The sequence below is a fragment of the Cupressus sempervirens genome, chromosome 3 (genome assembly GCF_028749045.1).
Source record: "Cupressus sempervirens isolate cs-2001-9-10 chromosome 3, ASM2874904v1, whole genome shotgun sequence".
Taxonomy (NCBI): Eukaryota; Viridiplantae; Streptophyta; class Pinopsida; order Cupressales; family Cupressaceae; genus Cupressus; species Cupressus sempervirens.
In genome coordinates, this window is record NC_143120.1 from 181,060,924 (window position 1) to 181,086,962 (window position 26,039).

The following is a 26,039-nucleotide window of genomic DNA, read 5'->3' on the forward strand; positions in this document are numbered from 1 at the left end:
TGCTGCAATAAAAAAATTCATGTAAAAAATCAAAGTTTGCAACTAATAAACAAAAACTACAAAACAACAAACCCTAGTTTGCAATTTAGTAAAACTAAAAATAAAAAACATTCAAGATTTGCAAATGAACACTAAAAAAATTTAACAAAAAGTGCATACTACACTAACATGCAAAAAAAAAACCAACACTAACCTCTTGCAAATGAGTTGAGTGTTGATATTGACTCCTTAATGCTCCCAATGCAATTTATGGCCTCCCCAAATGGACTTCTGATCTCTTTGGTGCTCTTCCTTCTTGCCGGTTGGAAACCTATGGATTCTCTTTTCTCTTCTTCTCTCTCACTCTTCCTCTCTTCTACTCATACTAAGCAAATAGAAGGCTCTTTAGGGTTATAACAAAGAGGAAAGTCAACTTAGAAAGCAAATAAAACATGTGTTTTTTTTTAAAAATTGAACTTTCTATCCTTGCTGCTGCGGCCGATTTCTGGAGATTCACGATGGCGATTTTGGCGATTTTTGCCATGAATCGCCGATTTTGGCGATTCAGGCGATTCACGCGAAAAAATCGCCACCAGCGATTTCCGATTCCAAAAAAATCGGGAGCCATGAATCTTATCGCGATTTCGGCGATTTCATGGCGATTTTTGGAACTATGATTTAAACTAACCCTAAAGATTTCTTGACTAGAGAAATTTTTATATCCAAATGCTGATAATGACCCGTTTGATTAATTGCAAGCACTATATGGTGATAAAATTATATTTTAAACATAAAACAATATCTTCAATTGGTAAAGGGAGTTACAAGTTACTTTTTAACATTTCAAGTAGGATGTTAATTACAAACAAACAAGCTCTCTCTACAGTCAACAAGTAATAATCATTTGAGGAGTTGGAAAGCAAGAATGTTAGTGGTGCAGCTGATCCCATTGGCATTGGCAATGTTTTTGAATCAACTAATGCCTTTGATGATGAAGAAGAAGAAGATGATGATTTGGATAAGCTATTAGTTGTTGAAAGTTAAAACAGTGGTGTTTGAACTCAATATTATTATTTTAATATTTTGATATTGATTTGACACTATGATTACAATTTTATGGTGTTTTTATTGTTTTTATGTGACATTCTAATCTTAATTCATGCTTCTAGGCTGCATACATGCAGATATATAATTATTACATATTTTTGTACAAACAATCCCAAACAAACCCAAGCCCCATACCGGTGAACTGGTTCTTTGAACCCAAACCGGCAACTTAGAAAATACATTTAAAATGCAAATGTGTATGATTTGTTAAAGATTCGTGCTGGAACCTTGTGTCTATGCAATGATCATAGTGCTAGAAAATAAGTATGATAGTCACTCTTATAATTTTCTCCATTTTATTCTCTGTTGTTTTGATTAGTAATCCATGTACTGCAAATATTTTTAAGGTGCATATTTTCTGTAATTTATATGGGATGTATTATGTGGTTGGATTGCCAAATTGTCTAATCTTGGATGCTTATGTTTTGAATTGTTGAATGGCATGCAGTGAGACAGCAAAACTGACTGAGGTATCAGTGAGTGACAAATTGGAGGCATTCCGGTCGGCACAAAAGGTCAATTCTGAGTTATTTGTGGTTATTTTTAGAATAGTTCATGGCATTCTCCTTTGTAGTTAAATCAACTCTTAGGAGACTGCTGATTTACTTTAGTGGATTTTTTTTGCTATCAGAGGACCAAGAAGATTGATATCAGTGTTGCCTGTTGCATTTTGCCTGTCTTTTCAAGTTAATTTATTATTATTATGTAGGTCGTCATTCAAGGTTTTATTTAAATTTCTCAATGTATATTCCCCAATTTTAATAGAACGATGCATTCCACCTTCATGAAAAAGATGTATGGGCTTGTCTTATGGGGTTATGATAAAATTGATAGGGATGTTGCATTGAAGCACATTCCTAAATGAAAATGATGCCATAAGTGTAAAGTTTCTGCAAAATCTCTGATGAAATGTTCAGTAATATTCTGCAACTAGTTCTTATCTAATATCTTTCTTTAATGGTGATAGTCTTGTTCTGTCCCTTAATGAGTAAGAAATCTTTCTTGGTTGATACCTGTTTTGCAAGTAATATATATTATATTCTGATATAAATTGCCGAGGAAATGGTTGCTAAAGAAGCAGACTTGAAGTATTTGTATGCCCTTTATCCACAAAACATTCCTCTATAAATACGGCGACTAAGGAACATGACCCTAAAAGGGACATGTCCTTTCCTAGATCGGCCAAGACTATTTCCCATAAATCGGCGCCTGTTAAGGTTTGGACAAGTTAACACTTAATTAACTAATCCTAGTTAGTGTTTAGACAAACAATTATTAACCTAAGGTGCATGCCAGTTATCTAGAGACAGGATAACATATTTATATTTCTTCAAAGTCATCATTTTCTATAATCAGATCTGTACGATCTATTTTATCAGAACAGTAAGATTATGAAGTTACGAAATTAACACTCCCTCTTAACTTGATAATCGAACTAAGAGATAACATATCTAGCATCATCAAATAATATGTTAAGCATAGAATGATACTCTATATCTATCTGAATCCTCAAGCATGAGGTATTATAGAACATATGATACTTATGTCATATCACTATACCTGTGATGTGAATTATCACTTACACTAGTGATAATGATATTGCAGGAAAGCAATATACAGGATAAAATCCAAAGAATAATCAAATTCTTTATTTACCCAAGTTGTGATTCATAGATATTGGCTCTTCTATATCACAACAAGATTTTGAGCTAAGATCTACCAGAACATAGGATAAACCCAGAAGAATAAGATTCTTCCTTTATCCAAATTGTGACTCATAGACATAACAATGTCTAGATCACAATACGATCTTAAACTCATCTAGATCTTACAGTAGAACTCTACTGTTTAGCACATTATCTAAGAGATCATCACCTCTTATAATGTCTTTTATACAAGTGTTCATTATCTCAGAGATTGTCACCTCTTAAATAATGAAGATAAATGGTGGAGCCCATAACAGTCAATAGCCTGACAATAAAATTATTTTATTAATTATTTTATTGATAAATTGAAGAATACAAATGAATTACATTTCAACCTTACCAAGTCTTCTCCTGAAGTGGTTTACCTTTACTCTAGATAGAGGTTTGGTGAGAATGTCTACTGTTTGATCTGTAGTGCAAATGTATTCTAATTTTACAGAATTCCTGTCTACCATATCTCTTATATAATGGTAAGGAATTTCTATATGCTTGGATCTGTCATGAAAAATTGGATTCATTGAAAGCTTGATGGAACTTTGATTATCACAATGAATAATCATAGGATTAAAGGCTTGCCCAAATAATCCCACAATTAACTTCCTTAGCTAGATTGCTTCTCGAGAGGCCATTGCTGCTGCAATGTATTCGGCTTCTATGGGGCTCTGAGCTACTGAAGACTGCTTTCTGCATATCCAAGATATCATCGCTGATCCTAAACTGAAACAACATATTGAAGTACTTTTCCTATCTTTAACACTTCCACCCCAATCTGAGTTAGTGAATCCATGTAAGTCTAAGGGAACTTTCTCGTATTGGAGTCCAAAATTTAGAGTGCCTTGTAAGTATCTCATAATATGCTTAACTGCAACTAGGTGAATCTCCTTTGGCTCATAGATAAACTGGCTTAAGGCATTAACAACATAGCAAATATCTGGTCTTGTATTTAACAAATACATAAGGGGCCCAATCATCTGTCTGTAGAGAGTAGAATTTATGAAAGGTGATTCTGTTGCTGCTTCCTTAAGTTTATGCAGGTTGGTCTCCATTGGAGAATACATAGGTTTGCAATTCCACATTCCAAATTTCTTCAAAATGTCTGAGGTATACTTCCTTTGATTAAGTATGATACTGTCAGAATTCTACTGCACTTCTAGTCCAAGGAAGTAATGAAGGAGTCCCAAATCTTTCATCTCGAATTCTCTAGTTAGATCCTTCTTGCACTGATCTATGAGATGATCATCACCTGTTATTAGTAAATCATCAACATACAGTATCAGAATTACCATATCATTTTTATCTCTTTTATAATATAAATTGGGATCGGCTTCATTCTAGGAGAATCCTAAGCCGATGAGATACCTATCAATTCTTTCATACTAGGCCCTGGGAGCCTGTTTAAGCCCATAGAGAGCTTTCTTGAGCTTGCAAACAAAAGCGTTAGGATCATGAGTTTCAAATCCTTCAGGTTGCTCCAAATATACTTCTTCTGAAATCTTTTCATTTAGGAATGTTGTTTTTACATCCATCTGATGTACCTTCCATCCCTTTGATGCGACAATTGCTAGGAATGCTCTTACGGAGGTATATCTGGCAACAGGAGCAAAGGTTTCTTCATAATCAATCCCTTCTTTTTGAGAAAATCCTCTGGCTACAAATTTGGCTTTGTACTTCTCAATACTACCATCAGCAGAATGCTTTATTTTAAATATTCACTTGGAAGAAACAACGTATTTTCCTTTAGGTCTTGGAACAATTTCCCAAACATCATTTTTCATAATAGATTGGTATTCTTCTGTCATAGCTTCTTTCCAGGCTATATGTTTAATAGTATCAGAAGGATTGGTAGGTTCTGTTTTGGATAAATCACTCATGTTTGTTGTATAACTAGAGAATCTTTTAGGCCTTTTGCTTTCTCTAATCTCGGAAGGTGCAGCAAAATCTTGAACTGCTTTAACTGTTTTAATGGCCCAAAGTTGTCTTTTTTTTGCATTTTCTTCAAGGTTCATATTTTGAATTTCATCTTCAATTTCTTCTAAGTTATCCCTCTAGGACCCAGATTCACTATTTCTTTTAGACCTAGATGAAGGAGAAGGTTCATCAGAACTTATGGCTCTTTTGAATGCAAGATCTTCTTCAAAGATTACATCCCTACTAAGTTCAATACTTTTCTGTCTAGGTATGAAAATCTTATATGCTTTAGATGTTTCACTGTACCCTACAAAAATACCTTTCCTCCCAGAGGGTTCTAACTTGGTTCTCTTTTCTTTTGGAACATGGATATATACAGGGCACCCAAAAATTCTAAGATGACTTATATTGGGTTTTACTTTAGTAAATACTTCTTCAGAAGTTTTATCTTTAAGATAGGAGTTAGGGCTTCTGTTTTGAATGTATACAGCAGTACTAGAGGCTTCTACCCAAAGATAATATTGTAGATCTTGATAAAAAATCATAGCTCTAGCAGCTTCTATAATTGTCTTATTCTTTCTTTTTGCTATCCTATTTTGTTCTGAATTATAAGGAACAGTGTACTCCCTCTTAATCCTTGATTCTTTACAAAACTTTTTAAACAAGTTTTAGGTATATTCTCCTCCATTATCAGTTTTAAGGGTTTTAATTTTATGCCCTAAAAGGTTTTTAGCTAATGCTTTGAATTCTTTAAATTTTTGTAGGATTTCTTCTGATTCCTTGCATTTAAAAAAATAAATCCATGTTTTCCTAGAAAAGTCATCTATGAACAAGATATAATACCAGAATCCTCCAAGAGAAGGAACAAGCATAGGTCCACATAAATCTGAATGAATTAATTCTAGTACATTATGTGTTTTCCTTGTACTATCATGAAAGGGACTTCTGGTGTTTTTACCTAGAGCACACCCCTTGCAAATACTTGGGTGATCTTTATTTAGTTTAGGTAACCTAGTAACCATCTTCTCCATTGTTGATAAGGTTTTGAAATTTAAATGCCCTAATCTTCTGTGCCATATTTCATTTATATTTGCAGCTTCATGAACTAGGGCTTGAATAGATCGACTAGATTCTATATTCAATTCATACAAATATCCTTTTCTCTGACGAATTAACTTTGATTTCTTGATGGAGGAGTTCTTTGCCCAAGTTAATACTTTGCCATCTACAAATGCAACATTGTGCCCATCATCTTCAAGTGCTATACTCGAGATTAGGTTCCTTTTAATTCCTGGTACATAGAGTACACCTTTAAGAAGAAGAGTATTTCCTGATTTTAGTTTCAAAGTACAATTTCCAATTCCTTCAACGGAGTGTGTTGAATTATCACCAATGGTAACATCGCCATTAACCTTTTTTTAAAAGGAGTGTAGTCCTTTGTATCTCGTTATGTGTCTAGAAGATCCACTATCAATTACCCATGCTTTATTTGAAATTTCATTTGATAGTGAGGAATACAAAACACGGTTCTCAGGATCATAAGTATCTTCTTCTCTAGTAACATTTGTATAGTTAGCTTGTTGTTTAGAATTCTCAGGACAATTAGATTTAGTGTCCAAATTTTTCACATCTGAAGCATTTTATTTTGGATAAGTCATTCTTGGGTTTTGCATTCTTTTGATTTCCCTTTTTCTTCTTGAAATGCTTCTTCTTACTATTATAGGAGTTTGTATTAAGAACATGAAGTTCTTCATCTTCTGTTTTCGGTTTCCCTCTTTTCTTTAGTTTTCTGGATTCCTCTTGAAGACAATTGTTCTTGAGTCTGTTAAAGTCTGGAAGATTATCTCTGGCACTTATTCCTTGTGCAAATGTCTCCCATGAATTTGGTAATCCATTTATAGCCATAAGTGTTAATTCTGTCACTAATAGTGTTTGATATACTTGATAGTTCATCTCTAATGCCAACAACTCTTAGGAAGTAAGAATTTATCGATTCTCCTTTCTTTATCTGAATATGATTAAGTTGCCTTTTCAATGCGAGAACCCTGGTTGCATTGTTTACCACATATGCATTTCGTAATGCATTCATCATATCAAAGGCAGTTTGATGTTTTGTAAGCATAAGTATGATATCATTTTTTACTCCATCTAAAATAATTTGAATAGCTTTTCTATTTCTTTTGCTCCAGATAGATTTGTGTGGTTCAACTGGAGGTTGTTTGGATGCTCCATCAACAAATTGTTTTACATCATTCTCTTCAAGAATCATTATGATTCTGAATTTCCAGGCATCAAAGTGTTCTTTCTCATCAAACCTGTCCTTGGGTCTGATTGTGTATGCCATTGAAGATATGAGATAGTTGCTAGATATATATGAAGTCTGATGACTGAATTTTGCAGAGCCCTAGGTTTGATAACTTGGCTTTGATACCACGTAAAGTTTCTGCAAAATTCTGATGAAATGTTCAGTAATATTCTGCAACTAGTTCTTATCTAATATCTTTCTTTAATGGTGATAGTCTTGTTCTGTCCCTTAATGAGTGAGAAATCTTTCTTGGTTGATACCTGTTTTGCAAGTAATATATATTATATTCTGATATAAATTGCTGAGGAAATGGTTGCTAAAGAAGCAGACTTTAAGTATTTGTATGCCCTTTATCCATAAAACATTTCTCTATAAATACGGCAACTAAGGAACATGACCCTAAAAGGGACATGTCCTTTCCTAGATCGGCCAGGACTATTTCCCATAAATCGCGCCTATTAAGGTTTGGACAAGTTAACACTTAATTAAGTAATCCTAGTTAATGTTTAGACAAACAATGATTAACCTAAGGTGGACGCCGGTTATCTAGGGACAGTATAACATATTTATATTTTTTCAAAGTCATCATTTTCTATAATCAGATCTGTATGATCTATTTTATCAGAACAGTAAGATTATGAAGTTACGGAATTAACAATAAGTTAGGAAATTTTAACTGCTAATGGTTGCATGTGTTAGCATGAGGACAAACTGAGGCTGTTCCTTTGATAAACTTGATTGGGATGCTGCCTTAAAACACATCCTTGAATGTAAGAGCTTAATATAAGTAAATTCAACTGCAATTGGATTGCACGTCTTAGCATGAAGACAATTAAGACTGTCAAGTCTTTGGATGTTGTGCAACTGATAACAAAAGTAGTGGACAACAGGGAAGCATGTACCATTCTGGCCACACGTAAGACTTTTTTTTTTGTGACCATGTGGTTTCATAGTTTAAAACCAAGGTTGCACAGGTACGTGGGTACGGGTACAGGTACGCATATTTTTCAAAATAGGGGACGGGGGTACGTGTGTATGCCTAATTTTTTCTATATAATTAATATTTTATAGAAAATATAAAAATCAAAATATATGTCATGAGTCATGACATTGAGCATTCAAAACAAGAAATTTGAAAATATGAGCCATAAGTCAAATTATTATATATATATATATATATATGCTATTGCTGAATGTTTAATGTTTAAAGTATTTTTCATAATAGGGGACGGAGGTACTTGGGTATGTCAAACTTATTTAAAAATTATACTTTTATATTTATAAAAAATCTGAAATTATGAGTAATGACAATGGTTTTCAAAACAAGAACAGCGATAAAGTTTGCAAATGTAATGTATTGTTTTCAGTTTCAGATTTGCTATATGTTTGAAATAATAATACATGATAAATGCTTAGATGCATAACAAAGAAGGCAGACTTTAAACACGAACAAGAAGATCCTAAATCATATGACAATGACATATTGCAAATGATAAACTTATGACTTGAACAGTGGTAAAGTTTATTGTTAATGAGTATCAAAGTTTCAAACTGATTTGGTATTGAATTAAGTTTGATAAACAACAAGCTAATACAAAAATTAAAAATTAAAAATAAAAATCAGAATCTTAATCAAGGTCCTTAGCTATGATGCTCTCCACCGAGTACCCGGTACGTGGGATACGTGTACCCGGTAATTGGGTACGTGGGTACGAGTACTAGGGGTGTGGGTACGAGTACCCATGCAACCTTGTTTAAAACATTATTTCAAAGCAATTCTAAGATGAGCTGATTGGTTCAGAGAAATGTTTGAAACTAGTAACTTTAGATAGTCTTAATAAATTGCTAGTATACTCAAGCAACATAGAAGGCTGGGCAACATGTAGAGCATTAGTTTTTAAAATGGTGAGAAACAGTATTATTTTGTACAGAAAAATGCTGAAGCATTTGTTTGAGACAAGGGCTTCTTTGATTGTCATGGCAATACTTGTGATGTGTTGAAATCGGAGGCGGTCTTGTTGTGAGATTTTCACACCATTGCCCTATTGTAAATGGGAACTCCCTCTTTTTTGCTGGCAGGTTTAGGTGGTAGAACAAATTTCAGAACTTTGCAGCCCTCCCGAAGATTAAGATGTCCAAAAATTTGAAAATGGCGAAAATTGGCTAAGTATAGGATTATAAAGGTTGAGCTAAAACATGACCTTTCAACTTTAAATTCTTTTTGTCTAAGTAAAATTGCTTTAAAGCGGAAATAAAAAATTAATGTCAAAATTAAAATGTTATTCCCCCCTTCTTAAGTAATGTTGTCACTTCAAGAAGTGGTTAACAACTTCTCAAGTGGCAAGGTTGCCACTTCTAAGAATGGATTTGTCCTTCTCATCGAGCAATTGACATATCAAGAAGTGGATTCCTCCTTGTGTGGCAAGGTTGCCCCATCAAGGAGTGGATTCCATCTCCCCATGTGGCAAGGGAAGAAATTAAGATTCATTCAACAAGTAAGGTAATCCAAATTGGGGAAGGTAGGAAGGTTTAACCAATCACAAGGTCCCCTTTTTGCCATGTTTGAATGGCCTTGGAAAGGCTAAAATTTACTTCCAAATGCAAATCATGGGCCCTACTTTGAATTCACAACCCCTATGTCCAACGTATGGATCCTTTGAGCACTTGGGCCTTAAAATAAAGCATGTGGCCCTAACTATGCATGTTTAAGCTCAAGTTCGATCCAAATGGGGGCTACAATAGAACCCAGTCACCAAACATCAGAGATAGCTTCAACATGCTTCAAACTTAACAAAACGAGGCCTTAGATTTAATGATGCTTTGCAAGCAAGGACTGGGAGAAGTTTGATCCAATATAGGAGGCTCTGAATTTGAGAAAGAGCAAAATTGGATAGAATTTAATGCAATGTCACATATTCATTGAAATTGGAAGATCAATTTTCAAAATGTCATTTAATGGTTGCTTGTAGCAATTTAAAATTCATTGCATTGCATGGGAGAAACAAACCCAAGTAATGCAACTTCTACATCTCAAAGAAAACATCTTTCAGGTTGATCGCATCTGCAAGCATATCTGATCAGCTCGAATCAGCAGGGCAGAGATTTTGGATTTTTTGTTGATTATTTTATTTCAGGGCTGCTTGCTTGGTGTTGATAGAATCCAGTCTACACCATTTCTTCTCCAAGATTTCATAAATCATTTACTACCAATTTAGGGTCTAATACAGACATTTATAGACAAGTTAAATTCTGATTTCAGGTACTATCAGCATCTTTACCAGCAAAAGGACTCAGATTATAGCCAATTTACCTGCAATAGTACTCTGATTTCAAGTGTTTACCAGAAAGAAATTATCTGATTTCAGTTATCTCAGACATATTCAGCGCCTGAGATCCAAAATACCCAGTCCAAGATTTCAAATATCATCCTTCACCAACATTATTATCACTGTTTACAGAAGTTTACAGTCATTTTCATAACTATATTATTCTGTAGCAGAATCTCAGTCATCTTTTCCCATAAACAAAATAAATTATATAATCAGATTTTTATCTGATATATAAATATATTTTTCTTGTAAAAGAAGAGTGAAAATTAAAGTTGAGAGTTATTGGCTCACTTCAGGAAGAGAGAATAATTATTAAATTCATATGAAGCTAAGAAGAGAATGGTGTGCAATAAAAGTATCCGTCATCAGTTGAGCAAGCAACATTGCTAAGGTGGAAAACCAGTTTGTGTACAGTGGGTTGGTGCTCACAAAGACAATAGTGGGGTTTGGTGCTTCTAGTAGGTTGGTGTTTGAAAGTGTGGGAGTTTGAGCTTCGAGTGAGTCGGTGTTCATAAGCATTGGGGTTAGAGCCTCTAGCAGGTTGGATCCTACAAAGCATTGTAAAAGAACAAGTTAATATAAAAAAACATTTATTTGCCATGGTTTCTCCAGCATTGGGTTTCTATGTAAATCTTTGTGTCATTGTGTTCATGTGCATATCTGTTAATTTCAATATTTGAAGTTATTGTGTCGATAAAAGTTTTAAATTGCAAAAGTTGTTATTATATTGATTCACCCACCCTCTCAGTATAGTTGTGTGCTCTTCACACACTTATCCAACTGGTCCGCTTCAATGTTTGCCGATTCCTAATCAGAAGTGGGAATGCATCTTTATGGATTTCATCATTGGGCTACTTAAGGTATACTGTAGAAATTGTATATTTCTTGTGATGGACAAGTTGACCAAACTTGTACATTTCTTTTCTATTTGAGTGACATGTACTGCAATACAATTAGCTGATTTATTCTTTAGCAAGATTTTTAGATTACATGCGATGCCCATGAACATAATGAGTGATAAGGACAACAAGTTCCTAAGCCTCTTTTGGCAAGAGCTATTCAAATTGAGCGGGAGTTAACTCACTCCTAGTGCAAGTTACTACCCACAGAAGAATGGAAAAACTGAAATAGTAAAGAAATGGATTGAGGGGTATTTAAAGATTATATTTGAGGAAAACAAAGAGCTTGGATGGAGTGCACCTTGGTGACTATTTCTATAATAGTACCTACCTTTCATAGGTATGAGATGTCCAACTTCACGGATTTGTTGTTTGCTGATAGCAGGTTGCCTAAGGCAAGGGAATTGTTGCAAGAGAGTGAGGACATTCTGAATTATGTGAAGGAGAACTTGTAGTAGGCACACAATCAGCAAAAGTATCATGCTGATAAAAATCAAGTTGAGTGTGATTTTGAGGTTGGGGATATGGTATTTTGAGGCTTCAACCATATAGACAATCTATTCTCAAGAAGAGTGGAGCACAGAAGCTTAAACCCAAGTTCTATGGTCCTTTGAAAGTTTGCTGATGAGTTTGAGTTACCAACATGTGACAAAGTGTATAATGTGTTCCTTGTGTCTAGGCTTAAGAATTAACTCAGACATTATGCAGTTCCATCATTAGTGTTTCCACCATTGGGTGAGGGAAAGTTGAGCTTGATCCAAAGGCTACAGACTATAGAGAGTATAATCTTTAGAAGATAGTCATTAAGGAATACTTGGTCAAATGGAAGGACTTGCTAGTAGAGGATACGATAGGGGACAACGAGCAAACTTTGTAATATCCATCTTGATATTTCATAAGATCAAGCAATTTCGAGAAGGGCAGATTATAAAATCCCTTTCCTAATTAGTTCAATATGGTGGGCTCATAGCCTATTCAATTGGTTTCTCATACTTTAAATTTGTTAGGGCTTGGGAACTGTAGTAACCCCAATAGGGTATAACTTCTTCAGACACCAAAAATCTTTATACTTTAGTTGTTTGACATTTCATCAAACACTTTGCAAGTAAGCTCTGATACCACTGTAATAACCCTCCTCAAATCTGCCCTCAAAAAATGCTGATGAAAGCTCAAGGAATTTCATCAAACAATTCACATGCAAGGGACGTATGACTGATATAGTATTTCAGCTAGCTTCGAATGACTTTTTTACAATTTGCATCAATGAAAATCTTGTGCTAGAAGACTACAATAGACTACACAATGACCTAACATGAGTGTGGTACTAATTTTGACAATATTCAGTGCATATATATGCTCTAAGCATGAGAAATGAACACCTAGAGCCAACTGGCATTTTTACAAACAGTTGGTATGCAAACTAGCTAGCTGATAAATAATGATATTAAATTGCTTAAATGGCACCAACAACTATTATCTTCTTAATTGCAATGAAAATTACAATGCTCATGAAATATGGCTAAGACTTTGGCATTTACATGGATTACAAAATGATAATGCTGGTATAATGCACACTTACAGCTGAAAGCTTATAACACCCTAAAAACAATATTAATAAAGGAACCTGGTTGTAGATGGCTGTAATAATTTTCTTCAATGCTGCCCCTTCTGCTTTGCTTTTCCGATTTGCTTTTTCAAATTGCTTTTTCGAACTGCTTTTTTCGGCCTGCTTTTTCGGTTCCGCTTTTTTCGTACTGCTTTTTCGGCCTACTTTTTCGGATTGCTTTTTTCGGCCTGCTTTTTCGGCTCCGCTTTTTTGTACTAGTTTTTCGGCCTGTTTTTTCGGTTCTGCTTTTTCAGACTGCTTTTTCGTATCTGTTTTTTTAGACTACTACCCTATTGAATCTCAAGACCATATCTTTCAATGGCGTCAAGATTTCCAGCTTGAAGGGATTTCGTCCTTCAACCTATTGAGACATAATCTCCAGAAAATTTTCCAATTTCTTTGATATTTTCCAAGCCTGGTTAAAAGAAGCTCTTTCCATTTCTTTTATAGTGTTCTCACAAGAGCTCCGTCCTTCGTTTTCTCAATGTGGGATAAAACATAACTCCCTTTATGTAACTTATGTCTCCAATGTGTTATAAAATAAAAGGGACTCTTTTAATTTAAATATTTCTCACAAACTATAGTCTATGCATTAATAAAGTTAAATATTTAAATTTAACTTTATAAAATAGCTTTATCAATGCATAACAAATCTTATCAATGATAAACAAGTCTTCTTGCCGATTTTAAACAATCACCATCGACATACCGCTACCACCGGATGTCCGATCATATCCAAGATGACTTACTATAAATAGTAAGTATGCCCAAAGTTGCCTCAAAACTCCTCAGAAAGACTTGCAACTGAAACTATCTAGGCCAAATGGCCTCTAAGCCCCTTTAATGTCCTGGTTAGCCTACGGGACCGTGGGGAAATAGGCTAACGACAACATCATGCTATGAATGCTAAGAAGGGGACATTACAGGAACTCACAATGATAGTTTACCCACAAGTTGGCTATGTCAACTGTTTATTTGAGCTTTGATGGTTAAGATGTGCATATCACCTTTTTCTAGAGTGGTTTTGGAAGATCTCCATAACCCCTATTTCTAGTAATTCAATTTTAGTCATTGATTGAGCCAATTGTTAGGTTGCCATTTTAGTGGATTCAACTTTGGGTTGATATATCCATATTTGTCATAGTCCATTGGGTTTAAATTGAATAACAATAAGTTATTATTTTTTGAAGTTCAATAAAAGTTGCAATTGTATCATTAGTTTAGTTTATTTAATAAAGTGACTATAGGGGCACAAAATATTAAAGTGGAATTGTTTAAGAATAGAAATAAAAGTGATTTTACATTAATTTGGAAATCTGAGACAAATAGGGGTGTAACCTTTTGGTTAGATGTAAATGTAAATTTGAGGAGCTCATTTGCATGGATACAAGGCTGAGGTAGGCCTGTTGAGCATATGAGACCTGTGACTGGGACTTGGTCAAGTAGAATGACATTGGGCAAACTCGTTGATTATGCCAAACTAGGCTGACTTGTGCTACACTTGATTGCAACGAACATGAATTTCACTTTAAAAAACATTTAATTTTTTAAAATTTTTAACTTAAGGTTTTTGAGCTTATATTTGTTCCTCAACCCTAAAAAGAACATTATGTTGTTTGCAAACAGAAGGAGGAGAGGAAAAGAGACATTTGAACCGAAATATTGAGGTAAGAGCGAAACAGTAATCAATTTATCCAAGATAGTGGTTGTTGATTATTTGTGCAAGTTAGTAGCTTGCATTCATGGTATTTAGGAGTTAAAATAAGGACTTGGATGCCTTTACAAATTTGAAGTGCATTTCTTCATTTTTGGAGCAAATTTGAAGAGGTGAGTTGTGCTTTTATTTTTATTTTTAACTTCAATATTTTCTTTGTTTTTGTGCATTTATTTTACTTTTGCTTCATTTTATGTTGAAAAGTAAGAAACCTACTTCTCTTTCTTTATTTTAATCTAACTAGAATGTGATTATACAATTTGTATATGCCGATTTTTTCATTTATGATAAATTACAACATAATGTCTGAGGCTAGCAATCGCTCTAACTCAAATATAGACCTAATTAGATGCCAAACTGTAATATTCCTGTGTGAAACATTAAAATTTCTCCATTAAAATCCTTACAAATGCCATTCACACACACACATATAAATATATATATTCTTAAATGACTTTCCTCCTAATACTTATATAGATTATTTCTCATTAGTCACAACTTCATAATTTAATTATTTATATTGATTATTAATTAGTCTCATTAATATATATATTTATTAATATATTATCCCTTTATAAATATTAAATATTGTGTTATTTTGATTTACCTATAAGTATATATTATTGGTATTATATCCTTATTTATTAGTTGACCTTATTAGACTATTTATCATATCAGTAATACATTAATATTTATTAAATTAAATTATATTTATTATTTATAATGAACGTATACAATTTATATATCATTATTTACTTAAATAACTTAGTATGTAATAATAATTATTATATACAATCTTTTCTATATTTATTAAAATAATTACTATAAGTATTTTATTGCATTTAATTTTTTGACCCATAATGTCATAATTAGGGGACATGACAAGGCCACCCCTCTCAAATTTGCTTGTCCTCAAGCAACTAATGTGGTTCATAGCTCAGATTCATTCTTTTCCCTGCATATGTGTTAAACACTTGCAAAGTTCATATGTTAGTAACCACTGAAAGAAAATATGAATGAAGACACAAAGTAGACACATTAATGCATGAAGACACAATGCAAACACGAGGTAGACACACGAATGTAGGAAGACACAAAGAAAACACAAAGCAAACATATTAATGCATGAAGACACGATGTAGACACACAGTATACATGTTAGAAACTTGCTTACAATTTAAAATAAGAAAATGTAAGGAAATGTTTTACCACTTTGATCGCAGTGAATGTCATACTCCTTTCCCTTGTCTCGAAATCAAAAGTTCTTGAAGATGCATATTTTTAACAACTTTTCTATAGCTAGTACTACAATAGGGTGTATAATTCCATTGTGGATGGTAGATTTGCTGCTGCTCGAGTTTGGACACACTCAGCTTGGGGCTCCCTCAGATTTTTATCCATATTGGGATTCTCTTGCCCCAACGAAACTGATTTACTCCTCCCCCTGTGCACACTCCCTACCCACTAGGAACATGTTTAATTTTGATGTGGATGGTAGATTTACCGCTTCTCGAGTTTAGACATGCTTAGCTTGGGGCTCCCTCAAATCTTTATCCATATTGGGATTTTCTTAGCCCCAACGCGACCGATTTACTCCTCCCCCTATGCACACTCCCTATCCATTATGAATTTAAACACAAAAAATAAAAAGTAATGTCACCTTTCTAAGACCTTAATTAATTTTCTATATAATTCCAAATTTGAATCTTTGTTCCTTAAGGTTACAGCTTATAAACTTCATTTTCAATTTTCTCTTAACTCTCGTCCTCTTCTTTGTATTTGGTTCACTTGGGATCTTGTTTTAATTTGATCCTACAAATAATAATAAACCTTAAGATGAGAACCTCATTACCTTAAATAATATATTCGAAATAACAAAATTTCATAAGATTCATCTAAAACAAATTAAACGATAAACTTATCTTGATTTAAGTCCACAATTGGATACTTTCAATCTGAAGTGTACTTTTCCTCAAAATTATTATTACACCACTTTTAATAATTTATAAATTTGAAACAATTTTCTTTGAAATTCTCTTTATTCAATTATATATATGGCGGGCTCAAACTTCCAACCAATTCTAATTATCCACAATTTATTAGTCCTTCACTTCATATTGTTCGTTTATGTTGTCTTATCATGTATCAACGTGTCATCTGTTGTAGGGATTTCCTCTTTTATTTCTGTTTGTACTTTAGGTCGTTTTCTTCCGCTGCTTCATTATTCGTTTTTTCTCCTCGATTTATTGTTGTATCTCACCCAATATCTCTTATGCCTCTACAATTGATCATCTTGGTGTAATTGGTATGGATCGCATAACATGATCAAAATATTCACATCATTGGTTTCCTCAGCTCCCCATAGCGATATTTTTATGCTCCTACGTGCAACCTTATGGGTTCATTTGTGATTATGATAACAATGAAATGATCTTAATAAATCTACATTACCACTAGTTTTTCCAAAATGATCTTTCATTTGAACGGTGTTAATATAAATTCCAAAGTGCATTGATCTTCCCTCCATCATTGTATGCCAAAGCGCCCTCCTGATTCATTCGCACATTCTTCCTTTTGTAAGGCTCAGGCACCAAATTTGACACAACTCCCAAAGAGTATCTAAATTCTATTGTATTTGTATCTCACTTTATAACTATCGATCCCTGGTTCCAGAATTCATGAGCTGTATTCTTGATATTATCGGCTATTAACTGCTCAATGTTGGCGATACTCTTGTGGGTTTGTATGCAATGATCCATGTCTAATTATTTCTCACAGAAAATGGATGTGTAATAGGTCCAATCTCCTAAGCTTCGATGCATTTATAAATTCAACCTTTGACCATTTCGTATATGTATGTTTTTATTTGATTGCAAAAGACAAGGCATTTTCTTCTTGAAGTTCTCATGTTGATATATATTAATTTACTACTTTACAATATCTGCTACTTATTGTTGCCCTTGACCTAGATCTTAAATGGTCTAATACGGTTTCATGTCACTTTTTTTAATCTTTTTCTTCACTGTCCAATGGATGCATCCTCGATAATAGTAATAATAATGGTAGGTGATATACATTTATCCACCTTTTAAAAATGATTTTCTGGCTCCATTTATTTTTTCTTTTGCAATTTTATCATCCATCTCCTTTGCATTGGTTCTGAAATCTATCTCTTATCTCTTTATATTGGAGATTTGTTCCTCGCGCTCAAACTAGGAATTTTTTTGTTGATAAAATCAATTACAATAACATTCATTGGTGTAGTCTTGTAGCATTCATAGTTATTATGATATACATTAACGGATATTGTTCGACAATAATAAAATTCTTTGTCTAGCTCTGAATACTCCAAATCTCATTGAATAATATGCAATAATGGATTAACCAGTTCTTCCCCCATTTTCTTCTGCCATTAATTATTCTAATATTTCTATTCGGTTGTTGATTCTTTAAGCTAATTTTTGATTTTCTTTTTCTTTTTTGTAACAAGATGGTAGGATCATGCTCTGATACCACTGTAATGTTCCTGTGTGAAACATTAAAATTTCTCCATTAAAATCCTTACAAACTCCATTCATATATATATATATATATTTCTCTATATTCTTAAATGACTTTCCTCCTAATACTTATATAGATTATTTCTCATCAGTCACGACTCTTCATAATTTAATTATTTATATTGATTATTAATTAGTCTCATATATATATATATATATATATATATATATATATATTTATTTATTAATATATTATCCCTTTATAAACATTAAATATTGTGTTATGTCAATTTATATATAAGTATATATTATTGGTATTATATCCTTATTTATTACTTGACCTTATTAGATTATTTATCATATCAACAATACATTAATCTTTATTCTTTTATATTTATTATTTATAATGAACTTATACAATTTATATCTAATTATTTACTTCAATAACTTAGTATGTAATAATAATAATTATATACAATCTTTTCTATATTTATTAAAATTATTATTATAAGTATTTCATTGCATTTATTTTTTTGACCCATAATGTCATAATTAGGGGACATGACACAAACTGATCACACAAACATGTCATCCTTGAATTGAAAAAAACAAGTACTATGTTTTCATTGCAAAATAAAATATGGTGGGGGTATTAACTGATTGAAATATCACCTTGCACATAAAAAGGCATGATGCCAAGTGATGCAAAAAAGCATCCATTGATGTTATATGTGAAAGGTAAGCTCAAATAAGGAATTTAAAAAGAAAAATGAATTAAAACAAAAGCATTTGGAAGAAATGAAAAACATTGATGTAGAGGGCTCTTGAAATCATTAGTATATATTTCCTCCCTCTACAAGTAACGGTCCTACAAGTGTGTCCATTGGGCCTCAAATTCGTAAAAAATAATCCACATTAGATTCTCTTATCGTTTTGCACATGAATTTGAGTGGTGAACCATTGCATGAGACGATGCGATGGAATAATGGAGCAGTGTGAGGTATTCATTACTATTTTCGATTTCGCTGTCCTAAATTTCTTGCTTTCAAGAGTACGCCACATTGATTATTTTAGTTTTAAAAGCTCATAGTAAAATCTGATAATTATTTTGTTTATTTAATTTGTTTTATGTCTCCTTATTCACAAATTATGGTAAAAGTTGTTACTGTTTGTGGTGCCGGATTCAAAGCCACAATTGTTGAGCAACATGTAGTATGGAGGAAGAAGGGTTGCTCCTCCATGACTAATGGTTGCACTGATAGAAGTTGAAGACTGCTGATTTTTCTTGTCTCCTCATCAAGTAATTGTACAACTTGTACTTACTACTTTGTAAACTATATTGACTATTGATTTAGTGATTAAGTTTTTAAATTTTTTATTTTACTAAATTGTTTTTTCTTTTCTTTCTCAAGTGGTATGGTGTTTGTAAAGTTACTTGATGCTTTATGAAAAATTCTAAGTATCTTTGTGAGGTTTGGAGGAAGTGTTGGAGGAGGTTGGTGAGGATAATGTGGTATAGGTACTCATAGATGATGCAACAAATTATGTTGCTCCAAGTAGACTTCTTATGGAGAGGCAACAAACCTTGTGCTGGATGCAACATATTATGTTGCTTGAGGTAGACTTCTTATGAAGAGGCAGCCTGCCTTATTTTGGACCCCTTGTGCTGCTCAATGCCTTGATTGAATTAGAGGGTCATGGAAAACATCCTTGGATAAAAACATTTGTAGACTGTGCAAGGCATATGTTTAAATTCATATATAATTATAGTTGGTTCCTCAAGATTACAAGAAATTTCAAAAATAAGGAGTTGGCTTGTCTAGGGATCACTCAAGGTAACCAATTTTGTCACGTTGCAATCCTTGCTCCAGTCCTAGGCTGGTTTGAAACACATTTTTATAAGTGAGGAGTGGACTGCATCATCATATGTGAAGAGCAATGCAAGTATTGAGATGGTTGATTGGGTTTTTGATTACTATTTGTATGGGTTATTTTCCTTTTTGTTTCATTTCCTTATTTTTGTTCACACTTGTTTATGTTCATATATCATTTTTAAAAGTGAACCTTAAAGCTTAATGTTTCAACTTTATGATTACAATTCATAGAGCCTCGTGTTTTCCTACGAATTGCTAATGAAGAGAAGTTCATAATGGGATACATTTATGTGGGCATGGACATGTTGAAAGAGGCCATTAGATCTATTTATTCATGGTTCTGGGGTAGATACAACCCTATCTTTAGAGGCCATTGATCAACGATGTCACAATTTGCTTTACGACTATACATGCAATTGCCCACTACCTTAATATGGTGTTCTGATTCTTTGTTTTCATATTGAATGGGCATTCACTGATGGAATGTGCCGCATCTGGTAGATATCACAGAATTGATTCTTAGGACAAGAGCCCTTTGTGTGGCCCTCCTCCTTGCACTCCGCACACCATAAATCCCCTTCCCTCGTTTGGCCAGGGTTCTTTTTCATGTTTTAAAACTGTTTCATCTTACGTAGCATATCCTTCTATAATGCCTGAACCTTTTTACTTGATCCCTCATCGCTGCTTGTGAAGGATGAGTCTTCAGAATCCAAAGATTTGTCTCTCTTCTTTTTGCTGGTTTTATGTTCGCACTCCAACTCTATCGCGTGGTTATATGCCTCAATGTATGATGTTGGGGGTACTATTTTCATCTTTCTCTACAGTGTTGGTCGTAGCCCTTCGGCAAACCATCTTTTCTTCAACCCGTCCGTTGGTTGGCTTTCCATTTTTCCTACCAGTTCCTTTAGTCTCCTTGCATATATGTGGACTATTTCATTCTTTTCCTGTTTTGTACTGTAAATTTTCGCTACTATTTCATTGTCATCTTTGAGTAGTTAGAACTCTACTATAAGCTCCTTGACGTCAGCCCATGTAGTTAGCTTCTTCGGATCGATGTTTGAAAACCAATCGATCGCTACACCTCGTAGGGTCGTTGAAAGCCGTTGTATCCAGTCATCTTAGTTCGTTACGCCATTTGCAGTCCAGATTGTTTCGCACGTTTTACAATGTTAGACTAGATTGACCGTCCCATCGCCATTAAATTTTGGTAGTTTTTCCTTTGGCCCTAAAATTGTTAACTTCTATATTTGTTGTACTTGTTGCGCACCCACGTTGTTTTGAGCACCCGCATTGCTTTGAGTATCCGCGCTACTCTGTGAAGAGGTCTTCTACAAGCGAAGTAGTTCGATTCTTAACTTGTATCCATTCTTTTGGTGTATCGGGAACAAAAAGTTCACCCTACCCTCATGCTCCTTCAACACCTCGAGTCGTGCAGATTCCTTCTCTTCCGTCCAGATTCTCTACCCTTGGCATAAACAAGTTTAGGAACTCCTTCCTTGCCTCTTCTACTTAATTCAATCTTTGTCGCATCTCTTTAAGTAAGTCCTTGATAGTCCTCGGTCTACTAGGTGAATGCACTCTGTCGGTCCGTGCTCCTTCGCCTCTTTGGTGCTCGTCGGCGAGCTGTTGAAATTTCTGCCTTTGCTCCACTTGTGTGAGAATTAATGCTTCCCGTGTTGTGCTTACATCATCCTTTTCTTTTATTTTATTTCGATCTTTATGGAGCTATTTTGACATTAATCTTCATAACACATCTTTTGTACCAAGTTCGACTTGCAATGATGCCAAATGTTTACTGACAGGGTAAACAGATAGTTATTGCATTAAGAGACTCAATCGTCACACAACCTTTCAGACACTAACTAATCCTGTCGATTATAATTTAGTTTTTATAGACATCATCCCCCCCAAAAGAAAAGTTGACTCATACGACAAAATAGAGACAACTAAACTACTAAGTACATCAAGACTCAAAACAAACTAAGAAGAAGAGGGGTGCATCCTTGATAAGACTGGTGTAGTAGACATCCTCTATGCCCATAGCTCGCTCAACTCTTCCCGCAACTTGTGCACCCACTGCGTTCGGGCGTCCAAATCCACCTTAGCTTGCATCTAACGTTCTAATGCTCTCTTCCTCATCTCAGCTATGTTTCGGAGTTCCACCTCCTTTGCCCCTCTTCGCATCCCCCTAACTGAGATACAAATGTCACCTTCTCTGACTCTCTCTTAGCAATGAGTGCTGCCCGCTCAATCTCCCAAGTTGACTGCTGCGCGAAACCTAGCTTCTACTATGGTTAATCTGGTAGCTGTCTCCTCTCGAGTCCTTATTGCCACTACCTGATCTACCTCACTCCTGCATAGAGCATAATACGCCTCCCGATACACTTGTATTATCTCTCACGTCAGGTTCTTAACTTTGTTCTCTACTATAGGCTCTTTAGCAGTCCTCTCTTGTTGCATCTCAGGGGTCTATGTGTTCGGCCATCATCTCGCCTAGAAACATGCTGAGAAGTCCGCTGAACAACCAACCCGCATGAATGACAAAGCCTAGTTTAACTCCCGCACCACTGCTTCCAAAGCATGTCTTTGTGCTGAAACTACTACTTGGCAACCTCGAGTCACCACGTTTGCTAAGTACGCCTCAACATCCTCCCCTATAGCTGCCGAGGGGTCTGGTGATGTGGGGTGCTCCGTGGCCATCGCCGACTCTACTGCTTCTAACATCCTCTCTGCAATACTCCTCGTCGGAGGTGGGGGTGGTGGTTCAACTGCAACGATAGGATGACTCTCCTCTTTTGGGGGTGGAGGATCCATTGCTTGCGATACTTTAATAGGTGAGAGAGTGGCAAATGTCGGTGTTATGGGTTGAATACTGAATCTCCTACCCAAATAGCTACTCAAGTCCTACTTAAGTTTTGCACACAAGTTTTGTGTTGCAGTACCCTCACCGGTAACCAATAGTGCATTATCTATCATGACCATCGCATCAAATTCCACTACCTCAAGTCAGACTTGTGGTGTCCCCGAACTCTCAAGAACCTCTTCTGCTAGTAACTCCATTTCCTCTTGCAAGGCTGTCATCAATAATGAGTGGGACTCTGTCTCAACTATAGTCACGGCCTCCGGAATGGTTGGAGTCACTATAGCCAGCTGAGCCACTACTGCGATAGGGGTCATCACTACTGGTTGTCTAAGCTGCCCAAATCCTGGTATGTGTGCATTGTGCGTACCCATAGGAACCAAATATGTTGTCACCGAAAGTGCAGGCCATGGAAATAGAAATGGTGTTGTATTTATAACTTCCACCTCTTCGTCATTCTTTTCCTCCTCTCCATTAGTCTCACTATCATCAGAACATGTCTCCTGTAGACCACTACCCATATTTCCATGCTCCGAACCTGTGTCCAACTCCTGTTTGGGTCACTTCTGCCTGACCGTGGCCTTCTGTCCGCCTGGCCTTTCTAAGTGTCTCTAGCGCATGATGGGGAGCTCAGCTGGCACGAGTGGGCCAAGCTTGACCTCCAGCCTATTGAGAGGAATCATCCACGTTGTCACATCCAGGAATAACCCAATAGCGTAGTGAGGCATGTAGAATGTCTTGTGCTGAAGTGTCATGGATTCATACATTCTTTCCGCCATTAGTGCAACCCAGTCGTACACTCTCCCATTCATAATCGCTAGTGCGGCCGAACACAGAGACCCCTAAGATGTAGCAGGAGTCGACTGCTAAAGAGCCTGTAGCAGAGAACAAAGTTGAGAACGTAATGCGAGAGATAGTACAAGTGTATCGGGAGGTGTATTATGCTCTATGCAAGAGTGAGGCGGATCGGGTAGCAGTAGCGAGGGCTCGGGAGGAGACAACTACTAGATTAGCCGTAGTAGAAGCCAAGTTGGTCGCGTAACAGTTAGCTTGGGAGATTGAGCGGGCAACACTCATTGCTGAGAGGGAGTAAGAGAACACAACATTTGTATCTCAGTTGGGGGATGTGAAGAGGGAGTTAGATGCAAAGGAGGTGGAGCTCCGAAACATAGCTGAGATGAGGAAGAGAGCATTAGAACTTCAGATGCAGGCTAAGGGGGATTTGGACGCCCAGATGCAGCAGGTGCACGAGTTGCGTGCAGAGCTGAGCGAGCTATGGGCAAAAAGGACATCTACTACACCAGTCCTATCAGTGACACACCTCTCTTCTTAGTTTGTTTTGAGTCTTGATGTACTTAGTAGTTTAGTTATCTCTATTTTGTTGTCTCGAGATAGTGTCCAAAAGGTTGCATGACAGTTGAGTCACCACTTTGGGAGATATATGTACATTGTCCGGATGAAATTATGAATCGGCATTGTAATCGTGATTGTATATCCTGCTTATATGAATAAAGTACTATTGTGTTCTGCGTTACATTCTAGTCTCTTAATGCAATAACTATCCATTTACCTTGTATGGTAAATAGGAGCTTCATTCGTGTTTTGATTTTATTCTTTTTTAGAGATTTTAATTGGTAAAGTTTACTGGCAGTGATTGATTTATTATGGTTTTTGAGTTTATTGCATATTTGTGGCTGGCCAGACCTTTCTAAGCTGGCTGCATCTTCACTAGGGAGGCCGTACATTTTCTGGAATTGGCATTTGGATAAAAGGATAGGTCGACTGGGGTTTTGAAGGATTTACAGAAATTGGTAGCATAATTTTTCTTGTTATTCTTCGCTTGCTTCTAGCTCTCCTCCTTGGAGCTGTTTGGTGGAGGTACCTAAGGTTTTTTTGGGCATGTTATTGCTGGTTATTGCCATCATAGCCTCTTATTTTCTGTAGCCAGGGAATGGGTATGTTGAATATTTGATTGTTATGAGCTTAAACATTTGAGTATTGCTAGTTTTTCTTCTGTATTGAACTTTTAAAATATAGCTGGTTGTGAGCATTGCACTCGGCAAGCTATTTCATTAGTTCATTTGCTATTATAAATCTTTATATCTTGCACCCATTTCTGCACTTCTATTTTCCTCTATCTCTTCTATCAAACACTTTCAAACAGAGAAAAAAAAAACAAAAAAAAGCAAAAAATTAGGGCTTATATTACAGCAATGCTTCAGCAGCCAATGCAAGAGGAGCAATTGTTTGTTCCAGAATCTGCAGTATGTGAGGCCTTGCAGAGGATACACTTGACAGGATCACCCTATCTCTAGTGGTTCCCTGAGACGGTCTAGTGTTCACCCTTGCCCAAGAGCATATCCTTTTGTTTTAGACTACTACTCCCCTGTAAAGAGTATTTGGTCTTTTCTTGTTCTGTTCTTTTTCTCTCTTGTATTTCTTTCCGTGGACACCATTTGGTGCTCCCGCTGCTTGCTGTTGCCTTGTTATACGTCTTTCTATCTCTTAAACCATCGTGGTCTCTTGCTGGACATTAGTAAACTTATCTTTATCTATCTTTATCATCCAATCAATAACATAAAACTTTAGTGAGATTATCCCTTAAGAGAAACAATATTTGCAAAGAGCATATAAGATTCTTTATCTCTCAATATCGTAGATTCTTCCCTAATCTCTCAAATGTAATGACAAATCGGCACAACACTAGTTTTATTGTGACTACTCATTTGTTACATCCTTTAGATCAATTTTTAGTTTTATTTTATTTTCAATCTGAGGTGACATTTGTGGGTGTAACTTGTAAATGCGTATAAATCCTTCATAGGGATGTGCCAAATGAAATATCTCCAAAACATGGATAGTCACATTATCCATGTGAGAAACATCAATAGAATAAAACTTGCAGTAGCAGAGGGAGGTCAGAACTTAAAAACGCAGAATTATAAGTTAAGGTGTAACGAGTACATGTTCAACCTCATGCCATACTTCATGTTGTAATTGATTTGAACACAACTGCTTCAATGATTCTTATGATTATTAACAAATACAATGCATCTCACTTGATTTCATTTGGGTTTTGTCACAGTATTTCAAGGGTTTGAGCTTCCCAACCATTTCATCAGTTGGTCCAAATGCCGCGATCATTCACTATGAACCAAAACCTGGAAAATGTGCTGAGTTAGAACCTGATAGTATTTATTTGTGCGACTCTGGAGGACAGGTATTTGTTTCTAGAATGATTTTCTAAAATGT

General features: G+C 35.3%; 1 protein-coding gene across 1 annotated transcript in view; it reads left to right on the top strand.

Moving 5' to 3' along the window:
* Positions 1-26,039, top strand: part of APP1 (aminopeptidase P1) — a 200,027-nt gene that overhangs the window by 110,280 nt on the left and 63,708 nt on the right. Inside the window, exons 9-10 of the mRNA XM_089818888.1 lie at positions 1,535-1,601; positions 25,873-26,007. Coding sequence (XP_089675014.1) covers positions 1,535-1,601; positions 25,873-26,007 — 202 coding nt within the window. The remainder of the gene's footprint in view (positions 1-1,534; positions 1,602-25,872; positions 26,008-26,039) is intronic.